This window comes from Lethenteron reissneri, chromosome 31 (genome assembly GCF_015708825.2).
Source record: "Lethenteron reissneri isolate LAM-NWPU_2019-01 chromosome 31, ASM1570882v1, whole genome shotgun sequence".
In the NCBI taxonomy this organism is placed as follows: domain Eukaryota; kingdom Metazoa; phylum Chordata; class Hyperoartia; order Petromyzontiformes; family Petromyzontidae; genus Lethenteron; species Lethenteron reissneri.
In genome coordinates this window covers 1,525,014-1,547,621 of record NC_083809.1, presented here as the reverse complement: position 1 = coordinate 1,547,621, position 22,608 = coordinate 1,525,014, and the positions used below count along the sequence as shown (strand labels likewise).

Genomic DNA, 22,608 nt, shown 5'->3' with positions numbered 1-22,608 from the left:
TTGCCATGGGCCCTGCCCCTTGGTGACGGTTGAACAGAGGCCTGTGTTTGTGCGATTGGACTAGTGTCTTTTTAATGTCAAATGGATGTTGCGTCATCAGGCATTGAACTGCCGGATGACTGTTTTCCATAGCCCCCTCCGCCTCCGATCCCACGATGTAACAATCCACAAAGCAACATAGTGCGCACTGCCATTCTCGTCGCTGCTTCACCACTTGTGGACATCCCCTTGGGCGTTTACTTCCTTGGCCGCCACTGCGTTTGGCACCGGTCGCTGGGCCGCGATGACGCGTCCTGCCCACGTCCGTCTACTTTTCTCATTTGAAATATTGAAGCCAATGTCGCGCCTCGTATCGGCAGGTTTTTTATGGCGTGAATCTTAAACGCACGACTACAACTTGGCATTCGACTGTTTGTTTGGCTTGACGCATCCAAATATGTAAGACGACCATGCAGTTCACTTGAAGCTTTGTCAGCAACAAAGAGGTGTGTGTGTGTGTGGTGCTCTTGGGTTATTTTTCTCTTAAGACCTGAAAGGCTACTGATTGCTAAAACCGGTTTACTGGGATGGGTGGAAGTTTCCATGGTACAGTTTCTCTATTTGCTGATGCAATGTCGTTCTTGCGTTTCCTACCATTTTGACCAGGGTAGCGACTTGTGCATTGCGGCGAAAAATGGCCTGGGTGTTTCGGGAGCCCTTTCTGTTTCAGAGTTTATTCCCTGCAGTGTGTAATGATGGCTGAACACTTTGTATGGTGAACTTCTTTCGCACCGTACTTGGCCAACTCTGCTAATAGGGATGGGATTGGATGGACGATCTCTGTGGATGGTCCTCAACAGGGATGGTGGAATCTGGTGAGGGTGAGGTTCACAGGAAACTACAACAACTGTTGTAGCAAGGGTAAGGAGGCGACGGATCGTTGGTGGGCGAGGGTGACGGTGACTCGTTGATCTCCCTGCATTACTCTGAATTATATCCAGTGCAGTGACGTTGCAACTGGGGTGCTTCTCCCGGTTATGACGACCGTATTCAAAAATCAAGCTGGGGTTGGCGGAGCCATCATTGATGGCACCTGTGTAAGATGTCCATTGACAAGTACAGTAAATGACCAAGTAGGTCAATGATGCACGTACATATTTGAGCATCCTCTCCTTTGTTCTGCAGATACTCTTCCTTGTGCGCACTGTACCGAAATGCAGACTTGATGCAACTTTCGTGGATTGAGAAAATTGTATTGTGGGTGTTGGTGATTTGAGCAGATTCTTAATGTGAGGTGACGTGTGTTTGGGTGGGGAGGGTGTTCAACTTGTCGACTTTCCACATTCGTTCCATCCGGCCTGTGGCGTGTTCATCTTAAGTGGTTTTTGGTTCATGAAAACAAATCGCCCGCTTTTGCGTTGCGTGGGTGCCGTGTGTTTTCGTAGCGATCTGTTTTAATGTCACATGTTTCTAATGGGGGCAAAAAAAAACTTTTCAGGAGACTAAAAATGGAACCCAATGTAAGTCTTGGAATCGGGATGCTGGTTTTTTTGGCATGTAAATATATACCCAGCACTGGTATTTTGTGAAAGGATGCAGAAAAGAACACTGTTCCTTTTTGAAACTATCCCATTATTGAATGGTAAATATATTTTGAATTAGACTTCTATGTAAAAAGTTTCATACTCAATATTTGGTATTTCGCAAGCACTTTAATTCGTACACTCAAAGTGTTGAAAGTAATTGCTGAGGCAGCTCTTCTCTCAAGATGGTACAACAGGTTCCACGTTGCTCATTTGGTCCCAAGTTGACCTCGAGTGTCCCCATGGACTCGGTCACTTTTCTCCTTTTCATGTGTCCATGTACAAGGCCCCTTCTGTCAACTCTCGGTCATCCTTTGCTGCACGGGAGGCTGTGACCTTGTCCACTCTACTACCGTAATACCATCTATGGCCTAGATTGCAATATTGTCCATTTGTACATATGAAGTATGGGAATTGACGGCAGGAACTTCTTGACGGGAACACACTTTTATTAAATCTTTACGTATCAAATTACAACGTGTAGTCTCCTTTCTTCCGACTTCACACTCCACTACTCTCGTGTAAACTCTAGGCCTCTGGCTACACACGATACCCTTCACTCGTGTAGACCCTATGCCTCTGGCTACACTACACTCGACTCGTGTAGACCCTATGTCCCTGGCTACACAATACACTGCATTCGGCTCGTGTAGACCTTACGCCTATGGCTACACACACTACACTCGCCTCTGGGTTACACAGAGTCCCGGTCCCGTTAGGACAGCGGGACTAGGTACCGCAGGGCCCTAGGTCTTCATCCCCGTCTTCATTTTTCGCTGGTTACACACTGCCCTCACGCCTGTGTGCATCCCCTTTTATAGCCCCTGCTCACGAGAGGCGGAGCTGATGCGTACTTCAACGTGAGCATCGCTCCTTAATGAACCAATCACGACGCACTCTCTCTACGATCCGTTTTCCCCAGCGCGTGTTAACACTCCTCCACCAATCACACCGCGCTGCCACCCGATCACTCCCTCTCAGCACGTCACCCGTCCACAGCCAATCAGTACCCCGTAACCCACGACCCCGCGCTGACCCCTGATCCTCCACCGTCAGCGCACGTCACCACCTACACAGCCAATCATTACGCGCTGGCATACGATCTCTAATCCCAGCGCGTATCACCTCTACACATATATGGTTTTGTATTCAACTATTTTAGTGAAATCGGTTGCTCCTTGAAATGTCACCACTGTCCAACCCCAGGCTCCATCTGTGTTCTGCCATTTTTTCAATTGGCACGAGTTGCTGGGCTATGAAATCCAAAACGACTGCTTATCTAGTAGCTATAGACCTAGTGTCTGTTCCTAGGATGTCCCCCACGAGTATTACATTTCACGAATGATTTAAAGACTTCTCAAGTCATGTCCGAGTGAGCCACTGGTGTTCTCGTGATGATGCTGCTGCTGCTGCCTCGCGGATGATCATCAATGCATTAACATGGCCTAATTGAAGGTGCTTGTTATGCATTTAACTTTGTTTTAATTATGAATAATCAAGCTGTCATCAGCCCAGAACACGTGGCTGGGAAATGATCCCTGCCAGGTAAATAACTCCATAATCTTGGGGTGCTGAATTTTCCCATGATGCAATTCATTCAAATTTAATCCATTTTACTTTGGGCAGTTCCATGGGGTGGATGCACATTCCAGATATTTGAAAGTTCTGGGTCCTCCGTAATTATCATGAAGTGGCTGTTTACTTGGTGTTGGACGTTAACAAATCATTTCTCGATTTTGGCGAGATGCTCGTGAAATACCGCGGTGGTGCCGAATGTACTCTGACGAACTGACACTTTAATTTGTGCCGTGATGCTGCTCCCAGTTCTGTCTGCCAAACTATCTTATTCCAAAAAAAATCTATTCTGCAGTTACTTTAAATCACACCGCATATGTATTCGGAGGACTTGATAATGCTCTGGTTTTCTTTTGCGGCACTGGCCATTTTTAAGTCCTTAATACTCGTTTTACTTTAAGAGGTTTGTTTTAAATTGTAAAGTAGCTTACTGGAGCATGATGCAGTGTAGGTTTGACTTCATTATCGTGAGGCGAATTAGTAATTTAAATCCACTTAGAAGGTAATCAAGGCTGACCATGTGAGGAAATGATCTGACCTTGTTTTGTAGAAAAGAGGCTTTAAGTGTAGCTAAAACTCCAGTTTCTCCGTTGCATATCGGTTGAATTTGTGCGCATTTCAGTTGGCTGTGCTGCTGCAGTTTGTTAGTAAACACTGGAAAATGCCCTATCATGGCTCATTAGCCGTAGCGGCCTGCACATGTTTACATAACTCCCCTGCTGGGAAACAAAAAAACCGCACGCATGCACGAATCGCCACCGAGATTCTCACGTGACGGCAACTTTTTCCATCTTAGCTCGGGACTGGGGTATAGAGGACAGGTTGGGGACACCCGCTGATTGCTTTGATCTGTTTTTTTCAGCATGTGGGGGTGGTGGGTGCCAGGTGGCGCAACGTCTAAAAATGAAAGTCAAGTGACCCTGGCATGGGCAACTCGTTGCACGTTTGCGATTTAGTTTTGTTCCGTGCAACGGTCCTCACCGCCGATCCTTGAGTCGCTTTTTTGCGATGGCCACATCACCGGCAAGCGAGCAGCCCCCCTCCCTCCCGATGCGTTCCATTCATTGACTACCACATTCTGATGAGCCCCCCCCCCTCTCCTCCCCCCTCAACTCGCTTTTAAGGGATTACATCTTGAATCATTGCCTCACTCGATGCAGCTAATCTGGCTGTGACGGTCCCACCTGATGACGGAGACTTGTGTTGCCTCCGAAACGTCGTGATCTTTATTTTATTTTTATTAATTTTGATGTTTTACCTACGTGACTTTACCGAAAAAACCTAAGAATATGAATCCTTGCAGTCACGAAAGCTTCAAATCTAGAATTAAGCTAAAGAGGGTTGAGCCTGTTTAGTGCTTTGCGAGACCGGCATGTGAATAATCAGGCGTTTATACTGTTTGGGTTGATGGCCTTGGTATGTGCACCAGTGGGGTTGAAACCAAGGCGCCCGGGTGTGGTGTTGACCACCCACTCCCTCTCGTGTGCTGTGCCGGCCTTCGTATGTACTTGCGAATGGGCGCTTGCCCCAACAGTCTGTTCAGACTATATGGGGAGGGATCTTTGTCATTTGTATTTCCTCTCCTTTTTAATTTCTTCCCATATTCCAAAATCTAATTAATGGAATTGGCCAAACCAACCCAATTTGGGCACCTTCAATGTTTGCAGATTGCAAGGCCGTCCTGGATTAATGGAATTTTATGGTATTGTGCTTTTCGGATGTATGCCGGTGATCGTTAATGCTCACCTGTTGCATGTTCTCATCTTCGTCGTCGCCCAAGCCGGCAGTGTGATCCTCCAGTGCTGCATGAACACTTCCCTCCCCCTTCGCCATCCTTTTGCGGACCAGTGTCACATCAGCCTTGCTTGTGGGGGCTTGAACTAATCTCGTCGCTCCACATCTGCGGTTCATTGCAGCTGCAGTCAACTTGGTTCTGCTCCAAAGCAACGTCGATTTTCCACCACGGTCGGCATAGCCAATGGTGGTTGTCCATTGCTTGTTTTGAGCGCTGGGGATGCGTTGATTTTGACCGTTTGGTTGTCTAGGAGGAGTGTGCTGGCTTAAACGCACGGATTTGCAGAGGATTCTTTGTTTTTAATGGAGACCAAATGGTTTTCCCAGGAGGGTTTTTGGATAAGTGGAAGGGGCTTGTGAAAGCAGTTGTGTGGACACTGCATCCACATTTTCAAGAGATTTAAATAGGTCACATAGGAGCAGTGATAATGTTTAACACCGCTGCACAGACCATGTGGTGTGTGTGTGTGCCTGGAAGTGGAGTCGTGGCACATTCGTGCCACGTACATTTTGCTACGAACCCTGTGGCCTGAGTTCGATACCAGGCCATGGTTACTGGAGAGGGAGGCTGGTGCTGGCTGTCACATCGGTGACGAGTGAGCTCCTGGCTGGTCCGAGGTCGATGTTGGCTGCAAGTAAATCGGCTGGTGCGATGTGTGAACATCATCATAGCGACTGGAGAGAGGCTGGTACTGGCTATGCCACTCCCTCGTGCAACATGTTGGCCTTATTAGATACTCTCTAACAGCACTTGACCCAACAGTCTATGACCTTCACAGGCCATCTCGTCGTAATTACCGCCATGACTTGCACAGTCCAACACTCCTAAACAGAACCCAGTTTCAATACCTGCCTGGTAGTTGGCCCTCTCGAGTGACATGAACCTGGCCAGAGCCAGAACCCCCTCGGTAAGCTCTGCCTACAAAATGAGCTCTGAGCATCGCCCATCTGTTGCGCGACATTGCCGGTCGGTAAAGCGCGACGCAGCCGGCTATGGGGGGGGGGGGGGGGGGGCTGCTTTTGGCGGTGGTCGGTGGTGTGCCACGGTGCCAAGTCGTTCCAAGAACCCTGGCGGCGATGCCCATGTTTATATGTTTGTGGCCGGTTGACCGCGGCGGCGTGCTGTGGCACGCGCTCCGTCGCGGCCCTCTGCTGTTGTTGGGCCCTCTGCTTGGCGACTGCTGGGGGGGGGGGGGCAGGGAGAAACACATTTTCAGGAATTCGATGGTTAACTTATCTGTTAACTTAGCATTTGTGCAATTTCTACTTAATTTGTATTTGTGGTTGTGCTATGGGAAGACTAGTTCCTGCCACGAATTCCATTTCTGCAGTTTCTACTTCTCTTAGACTAACATAATTGAGGGTTAAAGTTACTCTGATGGCAGATCGGGGTGAATAAGAATGTTCAATCCTTCTACAACTTTATCCCCTTGCAAACACCAAGTGTTTGTCCTTTTATTGTATCATGCGTTTAGGGCTCTGAAAGAATTTTAAGTCGAAATAAGCCTCCCAACACGGATTCCATACAACCTGCAGGTGAATGCAAGGCCACCCATTTCGTAGAGCGATGCATTCATTGCATGTCGCAACACTGCCAGTGGTGGGCATTTGTTACAGAGAAGCTGTTCCTCGTCACCTTGACCCAAATGGAAACGTGAACATGATCCCGAGCGGTCTTTCGCCTACATCTTGGCGCAAACCCCAGTGAAGCATTCTCGTCGCGAGCGGCGCTTTCCACGCGCCACTCTCTGCCGTGCCTTCTCGCCGAGCACCCAGCCAGGAGACTTGCCCCCTCGGCATCTGTCGCCGTGCGTAGCACGACACCTCCCTGGCACGAGCATCCCCTGCTTGTAAATTCATAGTGGAAGTAACGCCTTCACTGTTTGCTGGACCCAGTCTTGCACAAGTCTGTTGCGCGATTTGCGGCTTTAGTTTAACCTTTTTTCTGCTTTGCCCTTAGTTTTTTTGTAAACATGTTAACTAAACCGCTCTCGCTGTGCAGTGCTGCGGCGACCCATTTAAGGTGCGTCTCTGAAACTGTCCTTGGACGGCCTCCGATCGTGCGGTGGAGGGGGGGGGGGCGGAGGCCGGGGGGGTGTGGGGAGTTTGTGCGTTTGGGTGGTAGCTCGTGTGGAGGTGGCTGCGTTGCGTGGGGGCAAGCATGCGCAGGGGGGAGGGAGAGGGAGGATTAAAGGGACAGGCGTGGCTGATGCAGCATCTCCTGAAATACGGACCAGGAAGCGTATTCGCACAGAAGGTGGTGTGTGTGGGGGGGAGAGTACGTTGCTTGTTCCTCGAGTGAGCATCTCGTGGGTTGACAGTTCGAGCGTTGTGGGCTGCGGCGTGGCCGGCACCGGCGCCCTCGAGTCGCGCGGGACGGGCCCCTGGCTGCTCCCCAGTGCACCGGGGGAGGGAGAGAAGTCTGCTCGTGTTTTTTATTTTGCAATCGGCGCCTGCGGAAACTTAGAACCCTGGCGTGCCAGTTATGCATTCTGCAGACTGTTTGCACCTGAGTTAACATTAATAATTAAGCGCATGCGCGCATAAATCCAGCTGTCTCAACAGCACCGTAACAAGAACATCAGGTTTTTCCCACCCGCCCATCCCTCCGACCAAAGTGGATTGATTTTGCTGTTACTTTAAATCGTAAGCTTGCGCGCGAGGGTTCGTCCAGGGACGCTTGGGCAGGTGGCTGGTGCGGTCGGTCTGCGCCGTCCGCTCGCCGCTGCCGCCACAATCGCCGTCTCGAGCCTTGGGGGCATGCATCTCGCGACGACTCCATCGGCGTAGCACCGCGCAGCCTCTCGCGCGCTGGAATCGTCCGTGGGTGTTCGCCAGAGTTTTGGCGCGTCTGACCCCGGGGGGGGGGTGTAGGTGCGGGCGAGTTGCAGCTCCGTGACCTTATCCCGTGTAGCCCCTTCTCGGCTGACGGACGCCGGGGCTGACCCAGGGAGTCGTCGGGTCGATCTCGAAGAGCGGTGTCCGGCCGCACGCTCCGGTCCGCTCTGTTGGGCAGCGGCAACGCCGCAGCTCCCCCCGCCGATGACGGAGGCGGGCGGCTCCGGGCTGCACCTGCGGAGGGTGACTCTGCCAGCGATCACGCCGCTGCAGCTCAGGGAGCGGGTGAGTCGCATGGGGGGTGCCTTGCACCGTCGTGGTGGTGTTTGCCGGCTGTGTGGGTGGTTCTTTTGTATCTCCTAATGTTAAACTTCTTCTTTCGCACCGTGCGTAGACAGCCGTGCTAATCGGACGGGGGGGGGTGGGTGGGTAGCCCAATGGGTTTACAGGCTCTGCTGTGAAGCAATCCAAGGTTCGATTCCTGGACATGACTAACATCGCTGAGTCATCTACATTGGTTCTGGGCTGCGTTACTGAGGTTGCCTTTGCCATAAAGAGATACGCGGGGTGGCGCGGTGTAACCAATGGCACCGGAGAGACAAAGCCAGGCGTGGTGCTGACCTTAATGGGTGCTCTCAAACCACATTTTCTCCAACCGCGGTAAAGGTTGATAGTCGTTTGTCTGCTTTGTACACTGTTCTCGCCACGTACGTAGTGCGATTTGATACATTTTCGTTTTTACAGTAATCCTTCTGTCTTAGACTCGTGTGTGTGTGTTCTCATCGCTGGTGGTGTTTATTTGCCCCACTCACCTTGTTGTAGCAGCGTGTATTAAATGTAGGTCTGGACTTTACTCTCCACATTATGTAAGAGTATTGTATATTGCTAGATCTATGGGTGTACCCTATTAGGTGACCAGTGGTTGGGGAACTGCACTTTGAACTAGGAATTGACATTCAATTCCTATCTGTCTTTCATAAATGGTTGGTAGTCTTTAAATCTTTCCTTGACATCCCCCAGGTTAACTCTGCCTTGTTGAGTGTAAGTACTTCGTACGATGCGCAAGTCAAGTAATGCGAATTAAACCCTAAAGCTTGGAGCTGAATGGAGTTCAAAATAACTCCCAAACACCTTTGGAAGACCCCAGCGCAGATGATTCCTTGGATAGATCTTCCACGAAGCTCCTGGTCCACCCTAAATTGCACCCACTGCACAAACCATGGCAGATGCCTGGACGCCTGATGCACAAATGGAAATGGAAACTCTCCGGTAATGTGCGACCTAGTCGTCCAGAACAAGGACCGTACAACGACGCAATGCCCCGATCCGCACACATGGAGGCATCGCGGCGATAGACCCCGCAGCTCCTGTTACGGTTATCTGGCTTGGCCACCTTGATGTCAGATTGTAGTTGGTCCACATCAGCCGTACGATAGAGGAAAGCAGAAGTTATTGGAGTCCTCTTAGGTGACTGCGCTTGGTGCTGGTTACAATAGCCCCTTTGTGTTCCTTGCCAGATTTAATAGGTGCTCGCTTATGACCTTTAGCCCCGGCTGTAGGTCTCAGGCCGTAAGGGCTATCCGTCTCCTTGTCTGCCATGTGGACTGTGGCCCAACTTCACGTGAGGATGCAGCCCAGAGTCCGAGAGACCCCAGGATGTTTGGCATGCACGGTTTTAGACCTTATCCAAGACGACGTTTGAACATGTTTTAACATAAAGGAATCCTGAAGCTGCTCATTTTTGAGCAATTGTACATTATTGCTTGTGGGGCTTCCAGACCTAACTTTTGGAATGGAGTAGTTCAGAGCTGCATCCTAAGATTTATTGCTGATTGTATTGTAATCGTGCCACTATCTGTTAACTATGGGCCAAATCTCCCTGTGGTGTGTGTGTACTTTTGAGTTGGCCAGAGTGGTAGGTGAGGATGGGTCGACTGGCATCTTGTGAACTACGCTCTTCCCCGTGACCCCACATACATAAATTCCTGGCTTGAATAGGGGGGGTGAGGTTAGGTTTGCTTGTGTACATAGCCTTCCTCCACAGCAACCACATGGGGCTGTAGTGATGCTGTCACTGTAATAGAAAATATGCGCTTAATCTGGAACGTGCCGTGTAAAGTCAATAAGTCAACTGGCCGCTGTTGGTTTTGGCCAAGTCGACCTGTGCGTGCACACATTTTGTGTGTGCACGTCCACTTATAATAAAAAAAAAATTGGGTTTTTCGCCGGCTTACTTTTTCCTGAACGCCGGGCGTGCGACGTGCGCGCTTCTCTCGCGTGCAGGTGCAGCGGCAGCGGCGTCGTCCCAGCGGAGTTGGGGCCGCCCCACTTTTATAAATGAAGCGGCTTGTGTGTTGGGGGCAGGCGGGGGGGTTTAACTTTTAGTTGTCGTCGTTAAGGAACATGGCACCACCCAAAGCCACCTGCGGAAACACGGGGAAAATACCCGACGCGCTTTTTCTCTTTGCTCATTCTTGTGGTGTTGGGTGCACGGTGCCTCCACCGCAGCCGCGTTGTGCACCGGGGGAGCGGCGTCGGTTCGCTCTCCTCTCCCGCTTCTTGTCTTTGGCTCCCGCTCGAATGAGTCGTGTTCTGCACCAATAGTTTTTTTTTTTTCCCTTGGGGCTGTGCGCACGGCGGGGTGGAGGCGGGCACTCGCGCGCATCCCAGAGGCGGTCGGTCCGGCGTGGCAAAGCTGTTGAGCGTGCAGGTGGTGCGACTGCATGCTCGGGGCCCAGGTGCCGGGCAACGGAGGGGAGAAATTGGACAGGAGTGGGGACCCATTTTTATTCTTCACAACACGGCCAATGTCAACCATGCAGCGTCGCAATCTTGCTTTGGGCGCTATCGGGTAACCGATGCCGCGTCGCCTTGTGTGCATTGCCGAAGTGGATGGTGGTGACTGCCATCACGTTTGCATATCTGGTACCTAAACTACTGCATTGAAGACATTTTCTCGCATTGTCCCGAAACGGGCGTGCTTCCGTCGGCCAAGAATGAGTTTGCTGCTTTGTAAGTGACGACGACGAACTGCAGTGCCTGTTTGTTGGCCAGCCAAGCACTCCCCGCGCTCGACTCCTCCATTTTTAAACCGCTGAGCTCTGACTGGATTGCATGCAAATCCGTGTTCCCCCCCCCCCCCCCCCCCCCCCCAAGGAGTTTAATGGAATTAACGACTACAAGTCTGGCTGACGTTTACCCCGAGGGCCACCCTGTGCTTTGCACGCTACTTGTCACCCGACCTATGCCGTGTTGTTGTTTTTAAGCCGCGCGTGTTGCCAAGAGTGCACCGTAACATCACGTTGGCGTTGCGCTCCGACCCCCCCCCCCTCCCTTCTGACTACGTGGTGGGGAGGGGGGGGGCCCTCCGGGCCAAGGCCACCCCGCGTGTCGTGCTGTCCAGCCGGTTTGCCAGGTGGCACGTGTGCCCACGTGGAGGTGTTTTGTGAACGAGAGGATTGGTCTTGAGTGGTCTCGGTTTGGCTCCTGTGGGGTAAATTGGCGGAGGTGCTGGAAGGTGGTGCTGGCCTGTAATGCAGCTTGTAGACATGAGGCGGGGGGCAAGCTTTGGTGCTTTTGTGTTCGGTACTGCAGAGCCCTCCTCGATTCGCCGACCTTGTTAAGATTCTGGTCGCGGTTAAATTCCAGGAATATTTTTTCCCCACTTTGTGGCGAATGTAGCACCTCCTGGCCAGAGGCGTCGTGAACTGACGGCACCACCGTGTCAGTCTGTCGGCTGATGTCTGCGAGTTGTTGCTTTCTGATGTCGTGGCAGTCATGATGATGGTGGTTTGACCGTGCTTTACCACACTGGTCGTTGTGGATGTGTGAAGGGCAAGGGTTTGTTCCAAAAGCCACTTGCAAATGTTAGCTGCGCCCGAGTTAAATGTTCGTCTCCACGTTCAGCGCACCGTTTTGCCGACTATGCCACCGCTCTGCCCGAAGCCAATTGGGTGCCGCGTGTATATAAATACAACCACTTTAGTAAATGCATGATTTGATGCATGTTGTGAAATGTAAACGGCAGTTTTTTTTACCTGCTTCTTTCATGCCTAATTTGAATCCTAGGTTTAGGTCTAATTCCAGAGGCCTCGTGGTGGTCCATGCTACACCTGCTGGCTGGAATTGGAAGCTGGTGTATCTTTTGTAGTGGTCTTGGCACCTTTTGATGTATTATTGGTTCATTTTTGTTTTACCTGCAGTCATGTTTGTCTGCTATGTCAAGTACACTACTCGCAAAGAACTCTCGTTGCTTTTTAGGATGTAGATCTGAAAAACGCTTCTTAAAATATCCTGTGCCATCTTTTGACAGCCTCTCCCCTAAGTGTTTTAAATGTCCTTGCTCGTGCACACTGTGTGGCACCCTGAGTGCGGGGGGGGGGGGGGTCCACACGAGTGCAGTGGGTTCACAAATCTCCCTGCCATGGAAGGCGACGTGGTTCTGCAAAAAAAGGGGGGGGGAGGTTTTGGTGGGGGGGTGTGAAGGGGGTGCTGGTGTGGGGTGTGGGGGGAAGGTGGTGGTGTGGGGGGGGGGGTCCACATGTCTGGCGACCCAAGGAAGAACTTGAGTGGCGCTGGTGGGATGCAGGAGATGCCCTCCAGAATTCGTGAGGGATGTCTTCTGGAGATGCTCGTGAATGGCAAATATTGCGGATAATGATAGTGGCCTACAACAAATGCGTTTCACTTTTTAATGAATTGCCTTTAAATATCACACTAAATGCATTACATTTATTGCATCACATTCTCTGCATTTGTGTACATTTACAATTACGATTAGCAGACAGCCAAAATCGCAGCGAGCAATTTCTTGAATAACGAGCTAATACTGTCTTCTGTTACAAGAGGGTGAAGGGTGTATGGCTACCATATACTGCAACTGTGGGATCTGGCAGAAGAGGGGGAGTGGATGGCTTTGGCAAAGTGGTGGCATCCATGGCTTTGGCCCTGCAATGCCAACAGCCTTGTGTTAGATCGATCCCTGATTAAGGTCTAATTAAAAGGCACATGTTGGGGCCCTCCCCACTCGGTTAACGCCGCTCAAAATGAGTGGCCACTGGGCGTGAACGTCGTGATTTTAATTGGGCAGACAAATGAGTTGATTGGGCACTTGGCCACATCACCTCGTGTGTCGTTCTCGCACTAATTTGTTTTTTAATTCAAATGTCTTCCAAAAGTTATTTTTAAAGCTGCCTCTGATGCGACGCTTCAGGGTGCTCCCCTGCATTGGGATGTTTTGACCCAGTTCCAAGGAGAAACGCTTGCCATGACCATGTTGGAGGAAACTTTTTATGGTACCGAGAGGAACTCATTCGAAGAAGACGTGGGGGGGGGGGGGGGGACAAACATTCCACGTAGCAACAGATGGGTTGTTGAATGTGCGCCTGCTCCACTGCCTTCTCCTGCTCACGTGGTAGCTTGGCAATTGTTTCTCCCCACGTGATCCACAGACTTGCCTCCCCACGCGATCCACAGACTTGCCTTCCCCACGCTGTTGGATTGCAGGTTTTTGTGCGAGAGCGTCTGCCACAGGAGATGCGTGCGTCTGCCGCTCACTCGCGTTGTCTGTGTGCGGTGCGGCAGCCGCGTGTGTGGTGTGTGTTCGGAGCTTATCGCCGTTTTACCTCCAGCGTGCGTGTTTATTTTGAGACGGTCGCAAGCGGCGGCCAACGCGATGTTGTGTTTCTCCCCGCAAACTGAAATTCCGGCTGCTGATGAGACGGCGAACTTTCATGGACTTGCCATCGCGTTTTCAAAAAGCCACCGGCGCTCGCGATTCTATCGTTCTGCGGTGTAACGCCCCTCTTGCCAATCGACTCGCCTTTTGGTTTTTAAAGGTTGTTTCTGTGTGTTTTTGTTTATACGTGTGTGTGCACCCTTATGCCAATCGTGTTCTCTGCTGGGCAGCTGCGAGCGACAGATGTGATGTGCTACTCGCACCGTGACACCGCGTGTCTAAAGATGGCTTTCGTAGGTTGTGCAACAGCATTTGTTAGGCAAGGGAACTTGGTGCAGGAGTACATGGGGCACTTAAACTTTTTAAACTTTAAACGAGGCGTGTGGTTTGGGTTTTTTAAATAAGAAATATCGACTCCTTTTTGTAAAATAATAAAAACACGTGAAACGGAAAATAGTGTTTAAAATAATCCATTACTCTACAGATCGGGCATTGCTTGACTACTACAAAACAAATGGGTTGAAGGTATGGTGTGCAGTTAGACAGGAGTTGATGGGATGGGCCTTGGTGACTTGCACGGCTTGTGGTGTTTCCTGGCTCGGAGGCAAAATCTCAGGCCAGCCATCGTTTTTCAAGGTGCCCCAAGTCGTCATCAACTCTAACTTTGTACAACCAGTCGCTTTAACCTAATTAAACTGACCCACACTGGCATTGTCTGGCATATTGATAAAGTGGAGAATTGTTAAAGGGGTGTAAAAATACTTCGTATAATTTAGACTTTTCATTTAAGATACGTTAACTTTCAAACCACGCCAGCATGAGACGGCAAGAATCCTCGTTTTTACTTCAGTTCCTGGCACTTTGACGTAATTGTTTCGTGTTCCAAATGGCGACCACATCGGGCACTTTAATTAGCAGAAGGGGACAACTGCTGCCAGAATAATATGTGGCATGCACCCAACATGTTACCAACTTCATGACCATCTGCAAAAGATCTATGGCCAAACCAGAGGAGAGTCCAGGTTGTTGAGTTGTCACCCATTTGGGAATTGGCGTACGGTTTTTTGGATGGCAGTAATTTATTTTTTTTGTACAGTGATGTGGTACCGGGATTGCTGTGAACTTTACAATCTTAGTACACAGTGATGGACCCCCTCGGCACTGTCTGGGTTTGATCTTGAGTGGAAAAAGGTGGCCACCGCAGATTCCCAATATGATTGCTGTGGAGATGACGTCACCCACCCTCGTGCATGGTCTGCCCAAGGCCCTGCTATGGTCATGGCCACACCCAATTGGTCACCACCCAGTGTACGGGTGGTGTGCGAGCTAATCGACACACGTCCCTCGGACACATGTGACCAGTAGGCCAGGACTATCTGTTGCTGAAGCCCCAAATTATGGAGTCGGTGTATGGTTGCCTTTGTCCTTGTTGCGCCTCGAGTTTTTCGGTTGGCCTTGCATTGTTGGTAGCCCTCCACAAGGATGTTTGCCCCCAGTGGGGAGGGCATCTGGGATTCCTGTCGTGGTGCTGTTGCTGCTGTGCGCTGCTTTTGTTGCGTGCCATACAAGTGTCCATTGTGAAGAGGCAACCGGGCATTGGAAGATGGTCTTCAAAAGAGCCCTCCAAATTGAAACCAAGGGAAGGAAGTTGCAGTGCTGCGCGTTTACACAAGTTCCGTACTCTTCCTCCCCCGTTCATGGTCGTCGTGAAACGCCCACTTTTTATGACTTCCTTGCGCAAATCCTCATTTTGCTCGCGCTTATTTCCACCCAACAGTGGCGCGAATGTGTGAACTTTTGCAAGACTGCCGTACATCGGACGGCCCTGATTAGTCAGGTTTTATAAGGCTGCCATGTGCGTCACCGCTGCGCGTGCCCGCGTCATTTCGTAACCCAAACTCCGGGGCTGATATCTTCACCGGGGCAGCTCTGAGTGAAACTCGACCCTCGGATAAATTGTTTGACTCTGTCGTCCGATGGGGTGTGGATTCGGTTACTCGGTCTCGGGTTGTAAGCTGCCCCCAAAGGGTAGCGTGTTCTAAAAATACCACGGGTAGGCATTCTGGCTTGTGTTTGGGTGCTTGTGAGCTGAGAGGGGGGGGGGGGGGGAGCATGTGTTTTTAGTGGGCTGTGTGTACAGTGTCGGGATGCCTGCCGTGGTGCCGTGCTTGGACAACTGGAAGAGGATCTCGGTCCAGTCACTCTCCTCGCGGTACGAACGTCGCGACGGAAAAATCCCCATCCCTCCTGCATCTGATCCACCACGTGTCGTGGTGCGGGAAGCGTGTGGGGTACCTGCAACCTCTCCTTCCAAGGAAACTTCTGACCAGTGTGAAAGAGTAGGCCAAATTACCTCCCTGGGCACCCTTTTTTTTAGGAGACCCGTCTGCCAGCAATGTGGTGGAAATAATTGCAGGGCTGCACTTTTTTTACTATAACCTTTTCCAGTGGACTGCCTGTGTACATCATCTGTGGGGGGGAGGAGGGGAGTGGTCATCCCATTGACGAGCGCCCTCCAGCAGGCAGGCGAGGGACGATGCCTTCGTGTTGGGTCATTGCGTGCTCCGGGTGGCTTAAGTGGGGGGGGTTTGTTTTTTCACTGCTCTGCTCGGAGACACTGGCATGTGCAAGTATAAACCCCAATATATTTTTTCGTATTGTAATTTTCTGTGCAGTGTTCACACACTCTCAAAAATAAAAACTCCTGAGGCATGAGGATTTGGATCCCGTTGGAAGGCAGCAGCTGGGTAGCGAACCGGTTGACAACTGTCGAAGCTTTGAAGTTTATCTCGATATTTTCAGTCGACTGACTGTTCATTACTTAAAACATAAATCTCTGCGTGGAGATGAGAGGAAGAAGAAAGCCCCATGTCAGGCAGTGGGAACCGTTAATAGCTACGATAATTTTGTATGGTGGTAATAGGGCAGATCGGTGACAAATGGATCATTATGATTGGTACATAATCTAGCCCCTAACTAAGGGAGGGTAACTATTGCTCTGTAATCCCAATTTAAGTCCTTGTAGTAGTTTTTTTTTCCTTCCCAAACTTGGATCATGTCGGCACACAATGGTGTACTTTGTTTCAAACGGCCTCATAGGCCCTTTAAAGTCGGCTTGTGAAGAAGAAGAATCTTTTTAGGGTGAAGTACACCTGCAATAAAATAGCCGGGGCATTCTTCCGGAATTGAACCATGAACTTCTGCAGCAAGCGGCGACAGGGCCACCTCCGCTGCTGGCCTGTCGCTGCTCCGAACGTTCATGTCGAGGTTGTGAAAACCCTTTCCCGTTCCGAGACGTCTGCAAGTTGCAAGGTTTGGGCCTATGGTCGCTGTTCAATATTGGAACACGGAAGCTGCTGTTGGTGTCAATTTTTTTCAGGCATTGGGCCGTTAACTTTCAAGACGTTTGCACTCAACGCAGAGAACGGTAGCAACACAACCACATTGATAGCTGGTACCACAGTGCCAAACGCCTTCCCGCATGGCCTTGTGGGGGCCTTGGTATTGTATTCTGACCTGGAGATGTACCGATAAAGTTATTTTAGTTCTTTAAATTCCCTACGTGTACGTCATCGGAACAAATTGGAAGAAACTGACGTACATATACGTCCCCAGACTCAAAGGGTTAATCTGTCGTGGTGGTTACGTCGACTGCGAGAATGGCAATATGTGGATATTTGTGACTGGTCGACCAGGGCAGTGTCGGATGATGCTTCCTTTCTCGACAGGTGGGGGGGGGGGGCAGGGTGTGTGGCCGTGTCAAGCGGTGCACCGCGAGATTCTCCCGCGTGTGGGCTGTGACCTGCGCTTGCTCTGGACGTGCGTGTGGTGCCCCACCCCTGCCGGGCGATTTGGGTTTTCCCCACGTTGGTGATGGAGTTGCTTCGTCTCGGTCGCTTTTTGTGGGAAATCCCAAGGGCTACAATTGCTTCTCTTTACGTGATTTTTTTTTTTTTACCATTTTACCACTACATTTGTGGCATATAAAGACTTTTCCACACCACCCTTCATATGCCCTGACACCTGTCCAACTGACTTTTTAGTTCTCCTTAAATTTAATGCACGAGATGAGTGTTTTTTCTAGGGCCCCTTCCATTTGTCAAACTGTTCTCGCCAACTACCATCGTTTTGCAGTTTTATTGAAATGCCATCTTCTTTCAAATCGGTGCGTGCACAGTGGTGACACGCATCCTGTCTGCAGCAAAGTAGTGGGTGGGAAAGTGCCCCAGTAGTGGATAACACACGACCTTCAACTGATCTCATTGGCATAGCATGACACCGCCAATGGAATCTGAAATAAAATTGTAAAAATGTTTAATTATAGAAGAAAAGTCTCCTACGCTTGGTTCTGGCCACTTTCCACCCCCCTCTCTATACTCTCCCTGGAACAGATGCTCGCTAACAGTACTTAACGCAGCAGTGTGTAAGGTTAAATGAGGGCGGATCTGTTGGCTAAAGCACACACAACTGCAAAAGCAAACATTCCCTGCACGTTTTTGTGCCGTGAATACACTGCGCGGGATTAAAGCGTGCTGCCAAAATGGGGGCAGCCGTGTCGAATTCTTCCCCCCCCGTGGCAGAGTTCTTTTGCTGCTTGAGTCTCTCCTCGAGTGCCGTTTTGTGACATTGTTTGCGCGACCGACGGTGCGGCAGTGGTTGACGCCGCCGCTGCCTGTGCGCGTGTCTTCATTTGAAAGGCTTTGTAATGCGCGGAACGCTCCGCTGAATTTTAATGCCACTGAAGGGGCCTTCACTGCCACTCTTAAAATCGATACTGGTTAAGTAAGGGCCAGTAGTTTGCCATGTTGCAACGCGCACCAATGCGGAGGACATTTTTAACTCCCCCCCCCCCCCCACCGTTCCGCTGGATCGTTTTGTCCGCTTGTCGCTGTGAAGGAAGAGGCCCCTCGCGGCCCTCGTGCTATGTTAATAATAATAATGATAATTTACATTTCATTTGTGATTGTTTTTGAAGGAATGTAATGCTCTGGTGTGGGTCTCCTTTGTTTGTGCCACAACTCGCCTCGTTTTTTTTATTTGCGCGACAATTTAGCGTCGGCTTAGAAGGACCATCCCAGTGGTAGATTGATTTAAGACCGATGAAGATGGCATAATTTAGGATGCAGTAACTGGTATGCCTGGTAGGGAGGGGATGGGAAGGTTGTTCACTACTTTAGTCACCATTTACAGCCTCCGGTTTTCACAGTTTTTTAAGGTACGGCCAGAATTGCACCGAACCCAACTTGGTTGACGGTGGAGGCCGGACGTCTCGCTGGCCTCTCCCATTGGCGCTTGGTGCCGAGGCGATGTCACGCGCAGGATGCCCAATTGGCTGCACTTTGGTGTGCGTGAGTTGACGGTGGCTGGTGGTGACGCTCGCCCCCCCCCCTCCCTTTTTCTGGGTCCCATGAGAGAGGTGTCACTTATTTTCTGTGGCTGAACGGTGAAGACTTGCAAGTTAAAAATGTAAAGGAATGAATTAAATATCAACTTTCTTGGCTTTGATGCTGTTTTTGAGTTGGTCACATGGTTAGGTAAGAGGATACATTACATAAAACCACGAACAACTACTGTATGCAGTAAGAAAAAAACTTCCCCTGAAATTGGCAAAAACCCCAAACGTACAAACCCATGTCACTTAAATTATTGATAAAGTTACCTTTGGTTTTGTTAAACAAAATATACAGATCCCTAATACGTTTCATTTGGGTTGGATCTCATATGTGGCGTTAACCCCCGCCACCACCAAACACCGGCAATTGGTAAGGGTTATCACGTTAACAGAACATGCCAATTTGTTACTAGTACAGCACTGGTGTGGTGGAGAGCAAATTTACAACATTTACGAAATATACGGATGTTGTAAATGGTTAAACATTGTTGAAAATTGAGCTTTAACAACCTACGTTATATTGTTCTATGCGCATGCAGCCTAATTGAGTTGGCTGTGGCTGATCATGGGTGTGCACTGTCCACCTGTGGTGGTCTCGTACGATTTGAAGCCATCGCTCTGTCTGCGTGGTGGGAGTTTACATCCCACCCGGGCTATGTGGCACTGTTCAAATGTGCCGGCTTCAACGTTTCGTTAACGTCGTAGCTGCAGAAGTTGTAAATTTACAACGTTGCCATTTTTGTGTGCAGGCTTGGTGGACTTAAACTTTGTTTACTGAAATCCAGAGGTTGTGCAAAAATGGCCATTCATACCTGTAAAATGAAAATTCCTGAGTATCGCTAAACTAAAAGGGGTGAAACCACGACGGCTGTGACCTTGTTCTACTGCTGCCTGTTGGTTGCCCACGTTTGAAAAATCATCTTTATTTAAACTGCTATGGCCGCACGGTTCGTTTTGAGCTGTGGTGTCGACATTAAAGCCAGAGAGCTTGTACACACTTGGTGCACATCCTTTTACGTGGTGTTAAAATTCGGTTACAAATTGTATGGGGTGTCCCATTTCTTCACTACTTGTTGCTAACTTACGTTTAAAACTCTAATTTATAACGGAATAATTTGTTAATTGTGCCTTGGAAAATCTTAAGATGACTCGTTCGATGCCGATGCGCTCTTTCCGTGGGCGTAACGCGTTCAAATTCCCTTAGAATCTGAATTTCCCCCTGTAGCACAAATTGAGGTGTGTAAAAAATCCCCGCCTAAAGCAGCACACCTTGACTCGGCGGGGATTTTTTTTTGTTCCCCTGAACCCCCCCCCCCCTCGCTGATGACTTCAGCGGTGTCGCACCGCAACCCACGCAGTCTGTCTGCAGGTCACGGATGCCACCTCTCCCTCCCTCCCTCCCTACGCGGCCCTACCACAAACCTCACTTAAAAGTGCCCGGAAAGTTTACTAGAAACCAATTTATTTTTTAATGGGAGTTAGTGTGGGGCGGGGGGGGGTGTCGTGGATGGGCACGTGAAAGCGGTCAACTTCTGCTGTACTGCTGCAGAAGCCAAGCTGGTACAATTCTTTAAGCATTATTTTGTAATGAAAGACTGTTGTCTTGGCTTATCTGGCTTTGGTTTTAATGTGGGTTTAATGTGGTTGCTCTATCCTAAGAAATGACACTCGAGTCTTTCTTCTTCCCCTTCTGCTTCTCGCTCAGTCTTCTGTAACCTACGGCAGTGCAGCCGACCACACTGCCCCCGCCCTGTGAGGACAGACGCCGCTTGCAACAAACGCCCACGCGTCGCAGCGGCGGCGATGATGATGAGGATTTTTGTGCTTGACTCATCCTTCTGGCGCACCCAACGCGCACTTCCGCGCTTGCCGGGAGGGCGGGCGGGCGAGTGGGCAGTGCGATCTGGGCACAGTCTCGCATTGAGGAGCGAAGGCTGTGGTGGGGGCGGGGGGGGGGGGTCTTTTGGGATAACTTAAAAAAAAACACTCGGCGGACGTAACATTTGCGGTTGCTGCCTCTCTCTCTCTCTATATATATATACCTCCCGGCGGAACGTTTCCCACTCGAATGAGAGCGGCGCGCTTTGCTCGGAGTGCGAAGATAAACTTTGCTCAGTGGTGGCTTTTCATTGCCTCCTGTAACATTGCAGCCTGGCGAAATTATACGACCTGGTTTAGAAAATCCATGTAATCTCGGTGGGAGATAACGACACGCGATTTTTTTGGACGGTGGGCGGGTTCCTGTAGAGCGCGGGCGTTGGTACGCGATTACTACAATTTACGCTTTGCGTTTGGCCCGAGTTTCTACAAAGTTGCTGCGAAGTGCAGCGCTAGAGTTCGTGGAAGGGGGCGCACCGCTGCACCGCTGCGTCTCTGAGCGCGGCTCCCAGTTTTGTCCGTTCAACCATGCGGCTACAAATGCAGGTGAGTGACTTTTTTTTATCTTGTACATTCATATTTTACCTAATTTATATTCTTTCCTCCTGTAAATGACCTGTGACTTGCATGTTTGCTGTGACGTGGTCGTACACATTTTATCGCCTTGATAGGGATGCTCTAAATGGGATGGTGCACTATATAACCCTGGCAACCCAGAGTTCATTTCCTGGCCACGACCTCGTGGTGATGGTCGAGCAAACCTCGCGGCTGACCTTTTTAAATATTGGAAATTATTTTTATGTTAATGCAGAGCGATGTTATAGATTTATTTAGAAACAGGATCTACGATCACCGGACGTCTTTGCGATCTGTACGATACCAAAGTTTGAAACCTGCGCGTCTGGTCTCAAAATGGTTGGCCTACGTACGACGCAAAATAAGTAAACAACTCTTCCCTCTACTTGGTAGGCTGTTACTGGTAGGGCCTTTACGAACACACCGGTACAGCGATCACACGCGGAACGTTGGCATCCGCTGCGAGCTTGGCTACCCGTGTCGAACATTACTCGCACAGCTGTGAACCCAGGGATTAAACGTGAGTGCGTGTTTTAAAGGATGCCGGATTTCACCATGACGGCCCGTTGAGATGTTACGTGTGGCGTTCCGCGCGAGAGGTCGTTCCTAGTTCATTTCGTCTCAACCAAACATGAGGGAGGAGGAGGAGGATGGCCGACGTGAGGACGGGAACCGGCGGCACAAGTGTGGTGTCTATTCTCCCAACAGATCCAGCTGTGGCTGAACCAAATTCTTATCAAGTATTGTTTAAAAATAGATTTTCCTGCGTGACTGCCTGCCTGCGAGGGAAATTTCTTTCCCACTGACGTACATACGCGCGTGCACTCTCTCCCTGGTGTAGTCGGCTCGTGTGCAACTCATTGTCGTTTTTATGGGCCGTCTCTCAAGCCGACGTGCACTGCACCACGGTCCGTTTGCCTCAATTCCACGTTTAAACCTCGTGCCTCGAAGGCATCTGCATGTGCAGGAGTTCTTGCTCGTGGGGTCCCTGCCGGTTTAACGCTCCATACCGATCCTGCTATGTACGAACTTCTTCTGCACAGTACGTAATCAACCGTGCTAATTGGAAGTGCGGGGGAAGGATAACAAACTACTTCCCTTCTACGTGACTTTACCTGAAAGAACCAAGAAGATAAACACAACAGTTCTAAAGAAATTAGTTTATTCAATCGTCTACATTTAAGTGCATCACCCCAGTGGCTACCAAATGTCAGGAAGGAGGAGCATTCCAACCTGCCGCAGAAGCGCATCCCGAGTCCGATTCGGTGACGGGTGACGTCCTTGTTCGATGGCTCGCCAAAAGCTGCTGCTGCGAG

At 50.1% G+C, this 22,608-nt stretch overlaps 1 protein-coding gene across 3 annotated transcripts in view; it reads left to right on the top strand.

Annotated features, from left to right (window-relative positions):
• The window catches only part of LOC133349638 (growth factor receptor-bound protein 14-like), an 86,463-nt gene that overhangs the window by 44,130 nt on the left and 19,725 nt on the right, over positions 1 to 22,608 (top strand). Inside the window, exon 1 of one of the 3 annotated variants that reach the window (XM_061563238.1) lies at positions 7,200 to 8,054. The exons of the other annotated variants lie outside the window; for them this stretch is intronic. Within the exon in view, the coding sequence (XP_061419222.1) occupies positions 7,974 to 8,054 (81 nt within the window). The 5' untranslated portion in view covers positions 7,200 to 7,973. Of the gene's footprint in view, positions 1 to 7,199; positions 8,055 to 22,608 lie in introns of those variants that run through there. 3 annotated transcript variants of the gene reach the window in all.